The following is a 16293-nucleotide window of genomic DNA, read 5'->3' as shown; positions in this document are numbered from 1 at the left end:
TCCACACCTGAACAGACAAGCAAACTTAGAAGTAGAAACCAAGACTCTAATTAAGCCTGAGAAGGTGAGGCACGCTTGATTATACCTGGTTGTATCAAACCTGGCAAGAAAGCTTGTGAGCTAGGATTATCCAAGGTAGTTTAGTGCCCTTTGATATTGGGCGACAGCAACCATTAATAACTGGGCAACCCGTTGCTGTTTGCTGAGCTCATTTTGCATATGATGCCTTTAATTTGGTCCTCTTCTGCTGTACTTCTCTCTCCAACTGCTCCTGCCATTTCTTAGTAAATTTTCTGCCCCATAGCTCATGCCTGTCGTAATCCAGCTGAATCCCCAAGGCCTGCTAGGCATTTTGCATACTGACAAGAAGTGGATTGCCTCCCTCCAAGTTACTTTTAGTTGTCATAATGTGACCACTCGTGTTTGTGCTAAAGAGAGCCCCAAGCCTGGTGAGATAGCACCTCTGACAGTTTTTGCAGTAGCAGCCATCACTGAATACATTTCAAGCAATTAATTTTCATAAAAATGAAAATAAACATGAGTCCACATGTGTTAACAAGTTTAAAATAATAATAGGTGTCTATGACCATGCTCCTTCTGTCTGAATCTTTCAGGGGAATTCAATTGCTGAGAACAACTTTAGCAGCTTGCCATATTTCTACGTGCTAAAGAGCAACCAAATAACCATAGGCAAAAGTCCCTGCTGGTAAGCATGTGGAGCGTGGGGCCTGATCAGTGGAGTATGAGGCATTCTTTCTCCTGTGATACATATACATATTAGATAGTTTTAAAGGAAAATGAAAGTGAGTAAGGACAAAGTGGAAAACATACTACTGTCTCTTCGAAACGACATGCCCAGAAGTTGACAGAAAAAAAATCTGTTTTACCAGTAGCCTCTGTTCCTTCCACAGTTCTCTTAAAAGTGTCTTGCTGCATAAGCTTTCTCAAGGACAGTGCACCACAAGCTCTTTCAGCTAGCAAGAGGGCTGAACACTTTCAGACACCCTTATAGGATTTTTCATCCGGGCAGGAACTGGATACCATGAGAGGAACTGGAGGCAAGTGTTTGAAGTGTCTTTCATGACTGCTGACTCATTCCACAGAAACAAGGCTTGGGCCTCACATCTCAGTCCTGTCAGTTCAGGCTTTTTTATGAGATGTTCTTTTTCAAACTGCCGCTAATCAATATTGATTTGTAGGACAAAGGCAAGAAAAGCCATCTTCATTTCTTCACACACAACTAAAGACTGTCAAAGTTACTCAGGCTTTAACAATGTACAGTCTTCTGTCTTTTCATTACATTGTTTTATTTCCAAGGTCTTATTATTTGGCCATAAAACTTTTCCCTGGTTGAAACCTGACACACAAGCTGTGAGCCCAGAGCCTTTGTTTTTCACATACATATGGGAAAACATGAAAAAATACACCTAATTCCTCCCTTTCCCAAGATTCTGTACATGCCATACATGGCATGCCAACTGAGTTTACTGGTGATCTTGCCAGGAATGGGTGCTGACAACATGATTATCATGACAAGGAAAAGAAGACACTTTTTCTTCATTTCCGTAAATGCATACTCATGACATAGGAATGAAATGTTGTTTTGCTATTTGTGAGTTTTTCTCTATGTATGTGCTGCATAAACAATAAACACAGAGCAAATAGAATAATTCTTAAGATTTGAAGTTGATAATATGTCAGAATTTTAAAGCTAAAATGCAACGAGAGGCAGGCCAGTATAACTGGCAAGGCACAGTCGCAAAAGAACACTGTCAATACAGTGGGTCAGTGATCTGCAGACTTAAAATTATCCACACGGGGCTTTTATAAATTTGTGTTAACAACATCTGCACTGTCTATTAGCTCCGTATGATTTAGGCAGGCATTTAAATGTGGTAGAAGTTTTATTGCCTATCAAGATATTGATTCGTAAACTAAAAATTCTCTTTGTGGATCTTAACACAATGCTCTTTAAAAGCTCATGAAGCATCACAGAACTCTGTCAAGTCAATAATTCATGTTTTATTAATTCCCAACTTAGATGTTTCCTTGATTGGTTAAATTTAGTGTCTGTAAGCCAGTTGCTTATTTACCTGAAAGGCTCACAAGAGCTATTTCCATTCCGTTGAATAAACCTGTGCTTAGAGAGGTCCTAACAGGGAGTTTACAAAATACACACATAGAAAAAAAAAGTTATTTAAAAATAAAATAGTAAGGGATGGACACAAACAAAGCAGAATTGTGAAAACCTGTACAATTATATGTATATGCTATTAATTAATTAAGGCCTTATATGTACAGGATGATCTTATCTCATAATTTGTGTTCTCTGAATGGGGCTAGCTTTGCATATCTACAGTAATGGAACCATCTATTTCTTTAGTAGCTCATAATATATGTTAATTATTGATAATCACATCACATGATACAGTTTCAGTCACTTCCGCATCTTATCAAAATGACTGTTATACAGAAAGCAAACTACCTCAGAGCTAAAATCAATAAGCATATAAAAACTGTCACCGTGAGCTTCTAGCATATGCTCTGATTTTAGAAGGTGAATGTACACATTCAGTTTGATTCATTCCTTCTTATACATCCACCGCTAGGCATTTGGAGATATACTGAGTAGCTGCTTATAAATTGATCATCCCTGTAGTGCACTGAAGGAGGGAATAACTTCCAGTTGGAAAAACAGTGTGATAACGCTCTTAGAGATTATTATGCGTGTGCACAAGGCAACTGAAGTGATGTTGCTTATACAGCTGATTTTGAGTGTTTGTGAGTGGCTGACTTGGGAGTAATAACATTTTCTTTTCCTTGTTTTAAAAGAATCTTTCACTATCTACATAAAATGCATAAATAATGGGACTGTATTTATGCATATTGATGTAATGTGTAGACTAAGAAAGAAAGTACACAGAGACAGGTAAAGTCAAGCCTATTGCACAAATATTACATAATATCATGGTAGAACAATGCTTAAGAACAGAGCATTTCAAATTTGACTTTCTGCATAGCATCATTCATAGTGTTTCATCTCAAAATTCTTACAATGGAAGCAAATACATATGTGTTCAGCCCAGTAACTTGAGCTTGAAATGAGGCATATGTTTTAGAAAGTAACCTTCTGCACTGATCTCAAACAGTGATTAGTTTACCAATTTCCATTGGCAAACTGGTCTGTAGACAAACTATATGGTTACGAATGCAGATATCGTCCTATGCGCATTCATGCAGGAATTCTTCAGCTTTCAATCACTTCAGTTTCCTAACCCTCTGTCTGATTGAAAGCCCTCTTAATATCTTCTGTAAGTAGGGATCAAGATACTTCTCCCTCTCTTAAACAAGCTCTTTAAGTATCACTCAAAGGTATTTTAAGCACTGAACTCCCAGCAACTCTTAACTTTTACAGTTTTTCTTTTTTAACCTCTGTACAAATTTTCAGCCTCTGTGGAGTCCTAAAGTGCCTTCTGTGGAGAATTACATTTTAACAAAGTAAAAGCATACAGAAGACATTGTAAGAACAGTAACTTTTGAATTTCCTTATTTCTGGGTTGGAGTTCTAGATCTTTATATTTTTCTAGCAAAAGTTTTAATAATATCCCTGTTAAAAAATAAGTAAATAAAAAAGAGAGAAGAAAGAGAGAAGAAAAAGCAGGGAGCACTGGACTCCTGATCACTTCAATTGTTCCATTTGTACAGCTGTCTATAAGTTACCTTGATTAATTAAAGCCAAAGAATTTAAAGCCTTAGCTCATATTAAGTTGCTTTTAGTGCTTACTTTAATCTCCTATAAAGTTCTACTGCACGTTCAAAGTCTCTGTTCAGACACATTCTGAAAGTGCTTATTTGCACAACTTACATCTGTGCTTTTCCCCACAATAATGTAGTGCTGCTGGATGAAAAATACCTTCCTAACACAAACTGCTATGTTTCAGAGTAATTAAAAGCAATTAATAGGGTAGGATTGAGACTAATTATGATTTACTTTGATTTATTGTACATTTGCTAAACTTGCTGCAGAGTAGCCAATGATTTTGTTAAATCAAAGTTGGTGTAAGCACAGCTCTTGGTATATAAATATTTGAAAATCAAAGGAAAGCAAATATATTTTCAACAGAAATACTTCCTTTTCTGTCCTATCTTGCATTTTTTACACTTTCAAGACTTCCACCAATTTTAAATGGGAGTTCTGGGTCTGTCAGCTCTGTAAGGTTGGTTCTTCACAGGGAAATGTCACACCTAGAAGGAACTGAAAAAAAGAATTCACCTTGGGAACTTTAACTGTGCTGTACAATTTGCCACTGTGTTCAATATATCTTGAAGGTATCCCACAATAGCTAGTAGTTCTTTACAAAGGTCACTGTAAAATCATATCCTGTATTACTACGTATTTCAGAAGTGATCCTTGTCTGCCAGCTGTTCAACTGAACTTTGTTAATGAAGGCGAAGTTTTCTAGGGTTATCACTCTGACCCTTAAACTGTATTATTTAGAAAACCATAAAAAAAAAAAAAAAAAAAAGATATGAGAAGGTTTATAAAACGCTCTCCTAACAGGTCCTGTTTCCAGCTTCACCTTTTCATCTGAAGTTGGTTTTAAGCTCTTGCCACCATGCCTGCTGATTACAATGGGACGTGGGAAATGGAATCCAATGAAAACTTTGAAGGCTACATGGTTGCTTTAGGTAAAATAAAAAATATTAACTATATAGATATATAGATAAAATGCTTTTGTTATATGTAAAATCTTTCTAAAAATTAATGGAAAAAAATTTATTTCTGTATTGTGCCTTGTGGCATAAGGGTTTCTGTCAATCACATTGAAAATGAAGTAATTGAAATGTACTTGCAATTATAGTGATCTGTAATTTTCAGAGAAAATTTGTAGCCAAAGATATCACTCTGTATTTAGATATTTTATTTTCATGCTTACAGTGGACAGCCCTCACGGGCCCAGTTGTGCCTACGCACTTCTCATTCCCAGCTGTTGTCTCATTGTTTTCTATCTAATGGTCATTGATATATATCTTCTGTTGAGCATTTGATCTTCATCTTGCTCTGACTTTTTACAGTAGCAGATGCCACTCTAAGAGTTATAATGATAAAAAAGATTTTTCAAGTCAAAGTACATTGTACTTTTCATCCAAAGTCAAGATCAGATTTGTGGCTTCCTTGAGCTTTGTCCAAAAGTTTTTGATTCAAGTTACTGGAGAGCTAGAGAACTTGTTTGCTCAGATGCAAAAATAGCTACTTATGTAGATTATAAAAACAATTCAGTGGTTCAAAATCAGTAATATACTGTGTAGCCATCTTCCACAAGTTAAGATAATGTATTTGTTAGGAAGAACAGTCTAATACACCAGGTAATCAGGTAATGATATCTAAATCCAACAATCCTAAATGCCTACACTAGTGATTGACTTGGGGATAAATACCAGAAAATGCTTGACTGAGATGAAAAAAATGATGCTTTAGCTGAATTTTTACTAGTTTTAGTCCCATCAAAGAGTCCGTGTCTTAATTTATTTATCTGTTTAGACGGACAGAGAAGAAATACATGAAAACTCATAAAAATAAACTCTCATGATTTACCAACAGCTACTGAAAGTATTTATTATTTCCTCAAAGCTTCAGCTTATATAAGAAAGAAAGGCAGGTTTCCCTATTCTGAGTTTTTAGCTTTTATATTTACAGAGAAAATCCTGATGACTTCAGGAAAGTCTGTAAGTACTATACACAAACACCTTAGAGGTATATTTATATATATATATATATAACTATATAACTATATATATATAAATAATAATAGTTAAGATAATATCATGAATTTCAGGAGAAAGATACACACTAATTGATGTCATATGAGAGAGCTGGGATTTGACAGTTACTTGTAAAGATATGCATCTTAACAGCATCCTTAAAACCATTTCAGTCAGTGGATAAATTATCACTTTGTTGTTATTAAATAAAATAAAATAAATTATTAAATTAAATAAAAAGTGTATTTTTTATCCCCTTCTGATCTTGTATTTCCCAATGGAAACGGGAAGAAAAATGGGTGGATTCAGCCTACAATGGAGTCTGGACTACAGACATCTGATACTGAGAAGGCTGCTTAAAAAAAGAAGTAACAGTTCACAAGAATAAAAGCACTTGACCCACTCAGTAGCCTAAGATAAAGGAGAAATAATGTGTTAGAATAAGGAATGCAATATAGATTTATTCTTCCTGGGAAATACTTTGATTCATTACCTACCCTGGGCACACTCTAATGGAGACGTACTCACTGAACTTTCTGACATTTTCAAACTACTTTCCCAATAACAACATCAGCAACTGGTTGGGATGAAGGAGTTGTTTGCACTAGTACATCATGATTTTTTGTGCATACATGCATATATGAGTTATACATCACAGTAGTGACAAACTGCCACTAAATTAGTGGGGAAAAAATTAAAAAAAGAAAAAAGAAAAAAGAAAAAAATAAATAAAAAATAAAGATCCATATGACTATAGGTTATTTGCAGACTACATTCTTCATTAACTTGTGATCGGTGAAAGGAAATGAATTGGAAAAGGTGAAAAGATATTCTTCTGCTGTGTTTCTCCCAAATTTGCCTGTGGTTGATATTTAAGTATTAAAATCCTCAGGTTCAAAGCACTCTGAGGCATTTTTTTTTAAATTCATCCATCGTTATAATTAATAAATATGTATTTCTATACTTCAATTAAAGAATAGTTTTGCCCTTTAAGCCAGAAACTTTGGTTTTATCGTAAACATGTTACAAAGTATTTTAATCTGCTATAATAGAACAATATATCATCTTTATTGCTTGTATTGTTCAACATGCAGTTATGAAAACCATGCTTTAATAAAACCTCCCAATTTTTCTCCAGGAGCTACAAGACTAATATATTAGTCAGAAATAGCATTTCTTTAGAAGTCTAGACAGTTTTTTTCCTCAGAGAGACCTAAATTTTATGTTACCTGGTTATAAATCAGACCTAGAGATACTTTTAATCCAACATAGTAGATAAAATATACCCAAGAAGTCTTGAATATAAATACTGAACAAGAACATTATTCCCCATGTTAAAAAATTCTCCTCAAGCCAATGCTCTCACTCAACTCGATTAGTACTTCACAAGTAGTATAATGAATCTACCAAAACAGAAAGGACTCCATTAGTATGTGGCATTGCTGAGTTGACAATGATTAATTCATATGCAAAACTACTAAAGGATGGCTAAAAAGCCACAACCATTTTTCAATCTCTTGCAGAAACATGTGAGATTATTTAATTTGCATATAGCACCTTATTAAGATTCATTGCCAGCTGTTCAGAAATATTTATTGCAGCTGGCAATGCAGCTGGCAATAGGTGGATTGTCTGGGGCAAACTGTCATGATGGTAATATATATTCTCCTTTCGATAACTTTCAATGTATTCAGTTGCAAGCAGTTGTTTACATTATGACGTTAGCCTTCATCATGAACAAAATAAGGATGTTAAGGAGATGAGCACTGCATAAAATGCAGACAGAACATTAAAGATGAATTGCCAAATGCTGTAGTTTGATACTTTTTCAATTTTTTACTTTGAATCATTATTCCTTTAACATCTAACTACAATTTATTTCTGTCTCTGCTTTTTAACTATAATAGATATCAGTTATGGGATTGTTTCTCTTTCATTCATTAGTAAAACTTCTGCAATTTTTTAATTAATTAATTAACTTCTTGTATACTCCCACATATTATAGGTTCCACTTAAGAGTAACATGGCAAAATCACATTGATTATATAGTCATTTTAACATGCTTATTTTCTGAAAAGAAATATTATTCTGAGGACCTCGTGTTGGGAGTGGCCAACATTTGTAACCCTGCAGGACGCATATCAGTATCTTCATATGCCTAAGAGCTACTTGATTTATACTGCACGCTTGGAAGAGGGAAAGGCTCTCAGGCACAGCATGATAATAGCACTCCTGGCATCCCACGGCTTCATGCATGAGTGAGGCCAAAAAAGAAATGTAGGTCTTGTTATTTCACTTCCAAAAAAATCTGGAGATTCAGATAATTTAAGAAGCCAGCACGTATTAACTGCTGGTTGCATGTTGTAGCTCTGCTCATTATATTCCCACAGATACCCACTTAATAAGAAAATGCACAATTGGTGGAAGCTTTTCAAGTTGAAAGCCTTGCAAACACAAGTTGTTATTTTTAAAAGTTCTTTTTCTCTGTGAAATATTGCAGGTAAAGAGGTTATTTGAGAAATTAATTTATCATTAAGTAAAGTGTCATTTTTATGATGTGTAAATGTAAACGATGACTGGTGACTTTTTTATTTTTAGTAACAAATGTTGGAATTTTGTGTGATACTCTCTTTTCTGTTTTTTTGGCAGATATTGATTTTGCAACTCGTAAGGTTGCAAAACACCTGAAACAAACAAAGGAGATTATTCAAGATGGAGACAACTTTAAAACAAAAACAATCAGTACTCTCAGAAACTACGAACTGAACTACACTGTGGGAGTGGAGTTTGAAGAACATACCAAAGGACTCGATAACCGAGTGGTTAAGGTATAAATGTAGCATCTGATTCATCTTTACACCACAATCAGCACCAGCAGTTCCAAAAAACAGCTGAATAAATGATAAAATTAATTGCCAGAACTTTACAGACATTAGTGGATTTTTATAAAGCACAAATAATTTGCATTTTGAGACAGTTTTCTTTCCTGCTACAAGCATTTATAATAAATACAAATTAGGATGCATACTCAGATACATGAGGACAATCATTAATAAAATATTTTTCTGATGGGGGATTTTTTCAGCTTTTCTATGATATGCCTTAATTTAGAAAGTAACAAAAGCAGTTTATTATTACCTATGTAACTTCCTTAAAGAAATTCTAAATTTATCATTTTGATTTTAGGATACTCTCTGTGTCAATATAAATTTTCAGCTCTGAATGGCTAGGTTCATATTGGACTTGTAGTCTGAGCCTGCTCAACCTCAGTTGGACAGTTTAACAGTTGGACACTGTTTAAAATCAGGTGCACTCAGCTATTAAATTTAGGTTAGTTTGGGAAAGGGACAAGAAGAAAACGTGAGCCAAGTTACCCTTGGTACAGGTGCAAATGCAGGCCTGCAGGCAGTGACAGGCAAGAAGGCCTTGCAATGCATGCTTTGATCTTTCAAGGATTGGAGGAGTAACCCAAGCTCAGAGTTCCTGTGGGAAACTATGGGCATACCTTCAGACACCTTTCAGTGAGCTGTGTGGACAAGGAATGTTTGGATCAAGGACCTTATTGTGTGTTAGCACATCCCCATCTGCTACAGCAGAATCAGCTAGTAAGTCTTGTGAGGCATTCAAACCAGTCCATGTCAGGGAAGTCAGTAAGGAAAACAGATATGACTGTCAGTTAAATTCACTTATTGAATTCAGCTCCATGCTTCTGTTTAATTTCTGTTCTCACACCTAAAATACTTAAGCAAGATTTTTGAAGGTAGAAAGGGTGATAGATCTTAAATTTCCATTGACTGTCCCCTTCAGGGTTTTGAAAATCTCCTTGCACCACCTGCCTGTCTTGGCCATCATTCACTGAATTTACCCCTATCAACTCTTCTGACAATTACCACATCTTCCACTCAGCAATCAGCTCTCCTGTTCTTCTCCAGGCTGTCTTCTGCACCATTACCACTATTATCTTCCCAATAAACACAGTTTCAGACCTTGTTGCCAAACTCTCAGTAGCTCAGATCAAAACTCACCGCCAACAAGGCCCATCTTGCTTTGGCAATTGCCACAGGAAAGCGGCAGCATAAATAACATGTTCATGTTTGAACTCACACAATCCTTCACTGGAGCGGCACAGATTTAACAGAGTGCATTGCTTATTCACTGTGGATCGCTTTTCATTCTTAAATCAGTTTTGTGCAGTGTAATTCCTATGACTTCTATGACTTCTTCCAAATTATTTCTCGGTCACAGCACTGCAAGCCATCAAATAATAAGACCCATTTTCCAGTATCAAATATCCCTATGTCTATTTTTTTCCTATCACTTTCTCCAGTGAGCACTGGGTGGGACATACTCCTGTGATGGGGTTTGTGCTTTAAACCTTTGCCCCCACAACTCTTTAGATCAGTTGAAGGCACTACTAAGGATCTAAGGAATCATCAGTTACACCAGTCCTTAAATCCTTAAATCTTTGCCACTGTCAAAGCCATTTTCTCTCTGTCTGGGCAAAATCACTTCACTTGCAGACTTACTGATTTCCTCTTCATTACCAATTATTTGGAAGGAAGGAAGCACAGCTTGTACAGTTGTTACCCTACCTGGTTTAATCACTTTTGTCTAATATTCTTTTCTGAACAAATTATATTATTTGTTTCCTAACAAGAGGAGGAGGAAAGAGGAAACACATCATGCCGTTGATCTCTGGACTGCTCTAAAATAATTTTCTGGTCATTTTATTAACAAAACAATGCCTCAAACACACTGAAGTTAGATAAAGGTAATAAAACTGCTAGACAACATGTAAATATAAAGAGGGCATAGATAATTTAAAGACCGTGTAGCTTAAAAATACTGTAAGTATGAAAGAAGTTAACTGAAATGGAATGAGTTTTGTCTTGTTATTAATAGAAAGCTCCCTCATAAGCGAAATAAATCAACCAGCACTGAACCAGAATATGAATTAAGCTCCCAATACTCTTGGAGATTTTTAATAACTGAACGTCCACTGACTGCAACTGGTCTGATGAGGATTTGCCTATGATACATGGTTAAATGTCTCCCTAATTTACAATGGTTCAAATCTAGAGCAATTCAAAGGAAGTTCCTCTGAATTTACTGTAGCATATCTAAGTAGAGAATTCATCCTGTAAAGAGAACTTTTCATTGCAGATATGATCCTCCTGCTCCTGGACAAGAATCAGTGTATCCAATACCCTATTAGTGACAGACTCTGAATCACACAGAACCACTGAATGGTTAAGGATGGAAGGGACTTCCTGAGGTCACGTAGTCCAACCCATCCACTCCAGCAGGGTCAGCCGGGGCACATAGCTCAGTGCTGGGGCCAGTCAGGAATTGACTGCCTCTACAGATGGAGACTCCAGAAACTCCCTGTGCAACCCCTGCCAATGTTTGACCACCCGCATGGTTAAAAAGCAATCTCTTGTGTTCAGATGGGATTTCATGTCTTTTAATTTGTGTCCGTTGTCTCTTATCCTGTCAGTGAGAACTACTGAGAAGAGTCTGGCTCCCTCATCTTCATTCTCTTCCATTAGGTATTTACACACGTTGATGAGATTCCACTCTGAGCTGTCTCTTCTCAAGGCTGAACACTCCCAGATCTCTCAGCCTCTCTTCTTACAAAAGATGTTCCAGAACGATTCCCCCATAGGGGAAATAATCCCCCATAAAGGAAATAAGACACCCCCATAAAGGAATAATCAAAAGATGAATTAACCGCATAGTGCTCCTAGAATTTTTGGATACCAGAACTTCCAGTGAGTATTTTCCCAATAGCTGGAATTTGTTCTGATAGATAGCACGAGCATTAACAAGATCCTTTAGGTCAAATAAGCCTTTGTATGGGATAGTATATTTGAGGAAGCTACTGTTGACCTCTTTGAAGGGAGAAATTCAAGTATGACCTCTATAACGCAGAGCAAGAAGTAGTTTAAACTTTTTTCACTGTAGGTCTAAATCCTTCAACTTCATGTTGCCCACAAAGTTGCAGCAATCTTATGAATCTGTACACTTTGGCAAATCACATTCTCCAGATTCTTGTGGAGACTAGGGGACTAGTCTCCGAAACTACTGACCTCCTGTTTTATTTATTTATCATCTCTGAGCACTAATACTGTTATGTCTTTCTGACCACATATGAGCTTGTTCAACAGCTGAGCGGTGCTGTGCCATCCACATGCACAGTTAGAATGGAGGTTAAGTCACACAGTCGCTCCTGCATCTATCACTGTTCCACCTGGAGCTCACATCCAGACCCCTGTCCTTCACCTTCGATGCACCAGTGACTCAACTAAAATTCCTCTGTAAAAGTTTCTTTCTCTCTTTGGCTCATGATATCTCCGTTTAAAGCCCTCTTGTGAAAGTGCAGGAAAGATGATATAAAGTAAATAAATGTATTGTACAAGATTATATTAACATATACTTCCTCTTGTTATTTTATGCAGAGCTATAAGAAGTGCTAGCGCAGCACTATCTGGTATAAACCCGCAGATCTTCACTCATGAAACCTTATGATCTTTTTATTAGTGACTTTAAACAGCAAGAAAAAAAAATCACTTTCATAAAGAAAAAAAAAAAGCTCAGCAATTCACTAGGTGATATGAATGCTACCTTAGTGTATGTGAAGAAATACATGGAAATTCACTACAAAATACTGTAAAAGCTTGACATCGAAACAGTGATGTCATCTTGAAAGCATTCAGGGTTTTGGGTGACTGGTTGATTTATGTTTTCTTAGGAGGAAAATGGGGAACGGTGGGAAGAAACTGTAATTGTTTCTTCTCATTGTTTGATTGGATGAACTTATTTTCATGTATTTGTAAGTTTCTTGTTAACATATCTCAGCTAATTACTTGATTCATGCAGACACTAGTGACCTGGGATGGTGACAAACTGGTATGTGTTCAGAAAGGTGAAAAGAAAAACCGAGGCTGGAAGCACTGGATTGAAGGAGACCAGTTGCATCTGGTAAGGGCTGATATACAGACACATAGCGCAGAACAGACTGCAACAAAGTTCAGTTGTTCAATTTCAAAGGTTTTGTTACTTATTCTAGTTAGAAAGGTCTTTATTTAGACAGCTCTGATCTCTGAACTCTAAGGAAATCCCCCCTCTGCTACATCTCAGGAATGCTCAATTTCTTTCCAACTGCTCCCAATTAAGACAAAATCCTGCAGTGCCTTTTTTGCTCCAGTCCGCTGCCCTCTGGCTATTAACCCTTCTTGTTACATTGCACCTCTAACGTCTTCTCATTCTCCTTTAATCACTGGCAAAAAAGGAAAAAAAAGGAAAAAAAAAAAAGGAAAATGAAAAGAAAAGAAAAAAAGGTATAGGTAAAAGATAGCAAGAAAAATGTTACTTTTGTCCTGAAAGAATGAAAGAAGTACTATGCAGGAACTATGCAGTGATCCAGATCAGAAATCACTCTCTGGATACTCAAGAGGATCCTGCAAGCAACCTACATTGCAATTATCTTGTGTTAGTACAATAAAAAGATAAAACATTCAGACATCTGAGATGGTAAACTGGGGCCCAAAGACAAACACAGTGAGCCCCAGAGAGGCCAGAAGGGCCATGCAGGAAATGAGCAGTCACTGGAGTATGGAAAGATTTCAAAATAACAGAGAATATAAATAATATGATTCCAGAGTTTCTTGGGAGAACAATCAAGAAATGGGCAAGACAATGTTGGATGGTGCAGTAGGTGGGTGCAGAAAGATTATGGAAAAGCATGTATTAATTTCTATCTCATTATATGCATCTAGATATCTACGCCTTGACAAGTTTACGCTGCAGGTAGTTGGTATGGCTAGACACATTGCCTGAAGTCTGTATGCTTGAAAGGTCGAGGCAATGAATTATAAAAACCATCTGTCACCTAACTGAAAGTCAACTGTCCAGAGCACTTTTTCAAACCTATTTCAATACATATTCACATATTCAAAAGCTGACCTAACAAAGATGCTACATGCTGGCTCCAGCATTCAGCCTAAGACTGGGGGAAGCAGAGAGACCAAGCAGATTCTCACAAGAGTCTTCAGAAACTCCATGGCAGGTCAGGGCCACTTCTGGTCAAAAGGCCAGCTTCAGTTCACCTTCGAGTCGTATCTGGTACAGTCAGAAGACTAACCCAGCTGAGTGCATTGCAATGTGCAGGTGTGCGCACCGTGTGCCACACTTCAAGAGATCAGCTGCAATACTGGGCAAAAATCCTGTATTGATCTGGCCACTGAAATACAGCTGGGCATATCTCTGAAGCAAATGTCCCCATCCTTTTGAAGTATCCTCCTTTTTTCTGTTTGTTTGGTTTAAATTTCCCTGTTTCAGTACTTCTCATGAAATATGAGGTAACGTGAAATATAAACTATTACAGTATGTTGTTTTAATAATTGAACATGAAAAAGCCTTGCATTAAAGAGCAATTTTTATGCATTTTTCAAGTTCATTCTTTGTAGAGCTCAATTCACATGTCAAAATCTAATTACTGCAATGTGTGGTGCATGCCTCCTGATTGGTCACATACAATTCACTATTCTTCCTTGTGTTCTCTTTTTCATAAGCATATCTTTGTAATGCAGTGGCACGGTTGTAGTAATTTCTGGGGAGAGCTGCTGGGTACGCAACTTGTAACACTATATTCTTACCAATTGTTTTAATACTGCAGGAATTGACATGTGAAGACCAGGTATGCCATCAGATATTTAAGAAGAAAAAATAAAACTGACCAGGAAACGAACAAAGATCTTCATCACACTATTGTGCTCTTATGTTTTGTTTAAAAAACAAGCAAACAAACCAGATTTGCAATAATTCTTTGACATTGCTGTTTGAATGCATTTTTGTGCATGTTTAAGGAGAGAAGCACTTTTTATGGAAATAACATCAAACTCTTATAAACATTATTTTTCTTTTTTTTTTTTTCTTTTTCTTTTTTCTTTGTTTATCAGTCTGGAGTTAAATAAAACTAATTGTCTTTCAAATAATGCTTTTCTACAATCCCTGTGATTCTTTCCAGAGGAACATCCTTTGGCAACAAGGCTGAAAATTAACAGTCACAATGATCTCAACTACGGTATATCCCTCCACAGTGTTGTAATATCATAATATATTTGGATGATTGAGTAAAATTGGACATTCATTGGATTGTTTTTATTTAATTTAGTCCTGGATCTCTAAGTCCACAGTTTCAGGCAACAGGATGATGCACTGAACAAGACACACAGCCTTCCACATAAAGGTTATTCATATTAATTTGGCCCAGATCTATGGCTGCTAGACCTCATAAATGTCTCATGGCCAACGTGAAATGTGATCTGGTCCTAACAGATCATTGACACGGTGCTGACCTCCAGTTAGAACTGGGATCCTACTAATAATCCCAGTGAAGAAGTCAGCTGTTTGAAGCACACTCCCTTTTCAAGAGTTGCTCCATGAAGTTAATACTAAGGTGTACATATGGCTGTCAGAGGAAGACTGCAGAGTTTACATGGACTGCATGAGGAGTATCCAGCATACTGCAGTCTTTACCTTGTAGCTAGCTTTTAAAGACTAAAAAGAAAAGTCATTTCCATGCAACTCTCTTCAGTTTTATTTGGGGTTTTTCAAAAGACTTCATGCTCTTTGCTATAGGCAAGTTTAAATTAACCATGGATGGTGAGAACTACTTCAGTAGATGGAAACTAAAATTATTCAACAAAATGTGTATGCATGATACACAGAACTGAAGAAGGGTTCGTATGCCCCAAGCTCATCTGTTTTTTCCAACTGTATCTATCATTTGCAAAGTCCAAAGCTGATTAATTCCTCACTAATACTTACATGGCCATGTGCATATGTGTAAATGTGTATGCAGAGACATTTTTATGAACTAGACTTTGCTTCTCCTGAAATAAATTTGATACCAACCTGGTATCAAACTTGTTGTACACTTCCATTGAGCATTGCTCTAATGGTAGTTTACAGTGCAGAAGCTGCACTTGGAGTTAGTAAATTCCTTCTTCTTTTTCTTTTTTTCTTTTTTTCCTCATTCAGCCTTAACCTGGACTTTCCGATAGAAATAGACTTGATTCCTACTTCTAAGTCTCTACTAGTTACTAGGCTTAGGAGGACTGCAGTTAGTTAAGCATTCAAAATGTTACCACAACTAAGTAATCACCACCAAAAAAAAACATGCGCATGTTGTAATCAGTGATATTACTCACATTTGGTTCTAACCAGGAGAAAGACTGCACAGTGCAGGGTTTCGTAACTTCATGCAAATCACAAAACAAAGGAAAATTTCTCATATATTATGAAGAATTGTCATAAACATAGAAATGCTGAGTTTGAAGATGGAAAATGAGCATTCTTCATTCATTATGGCATTTACAAGTTCTGTCTAGTGGATATGGATGGGAAGTAAATGAAGTAGGCAACTGGGCACTTGAGTAGACTTTGAATAGGGAGAAAACTGCATCTGACCTTATTCTTTCACAAACTTAGAGAACGAAAATTCTAGGCTTTTTAACAGGGAGAGGG

The 16293-nt window shown here is 36.5% G+C and overlaps 1 protein-coding gene across 2 annotated transcripts; it reads left to right on the top strand.

Moving 5' to 3' along the window:
* Nucleotides 1–4287: 4287 nt before the first annotated feature.
* Nucleotides 4288–15098, top strand: RBP2 (retinol binding protein 2). Of its 2 annotated transcripts, XM_080605244.1 has the most exons (4): nucleotides 4288–4689; nucleotides 8413–8591; nucleotides 12643–12744; nucleotides 14441–15098. In XM_080605244.1, the coding sequence occupies exons 1-4, from the start codon at nucleotides 4617–4619 to the stop codon at nucleotides 14492–14494; spliced, it is 408 nt and encodes a 135-aa protein (XP_080461370.1). In that variant the 5' UTR covers nucleotides 4288–4616; the 3' UTR covers nucleotides 14495–15098. The 2 variants fall into 2 exon arrangements, with proteins under 2 accessions (XP_080461370.1, XP_080461369.1); XM_080605243.1 differs by lacking the exon at nucleotides 14441–15098 and having other exon boundaries at nucleotides 12643–14038.
* The last annotated feature ends 1195 nt before the right edge of the window (nucleotides 15099–16293 follow it).

Source organism: Anser brachyrhynchus (assembly GCF_964034855.1).
Source record: "Anser brachyrhynchus genome assembly, chromosome: 9".
NCBI lineage: Eukaryota > Metazoa > Chordata > Aves > Anseriformes > Anatidae > Anser > Anser brachyrhynchus.
This window is presented reverse-complemented; position numbering and strand designations above follow the sequence as displayed.

What these genes read in the sequence shown, in the direction of transcription:
- RBP2 (XM_080605243.1), top strand. Translation starts at nt 4,617, where the DNA reads ATGCCTGCTGATTACAATGGGACGTGGGAAATGGAATCCAATGAAAAC. An exon ending in AGGCTACATGGTTGCTTTAG is followed by an intron (nt 4,690 to 8,412) that starts GTAAAATAAAAA and finishes TTTTTTTGGCAG; the next exon opens with ATATTGATTTTGCAACTCGT. An exon ending in TCGATAACCGAGTGGTTAAG is followed by an intron (nt 8,592 to 12,642) that starts GTATAAATGTAG and finishes TGATTCATGCAG; the next exon opens with ACACTAGTGACCTGGGATGG.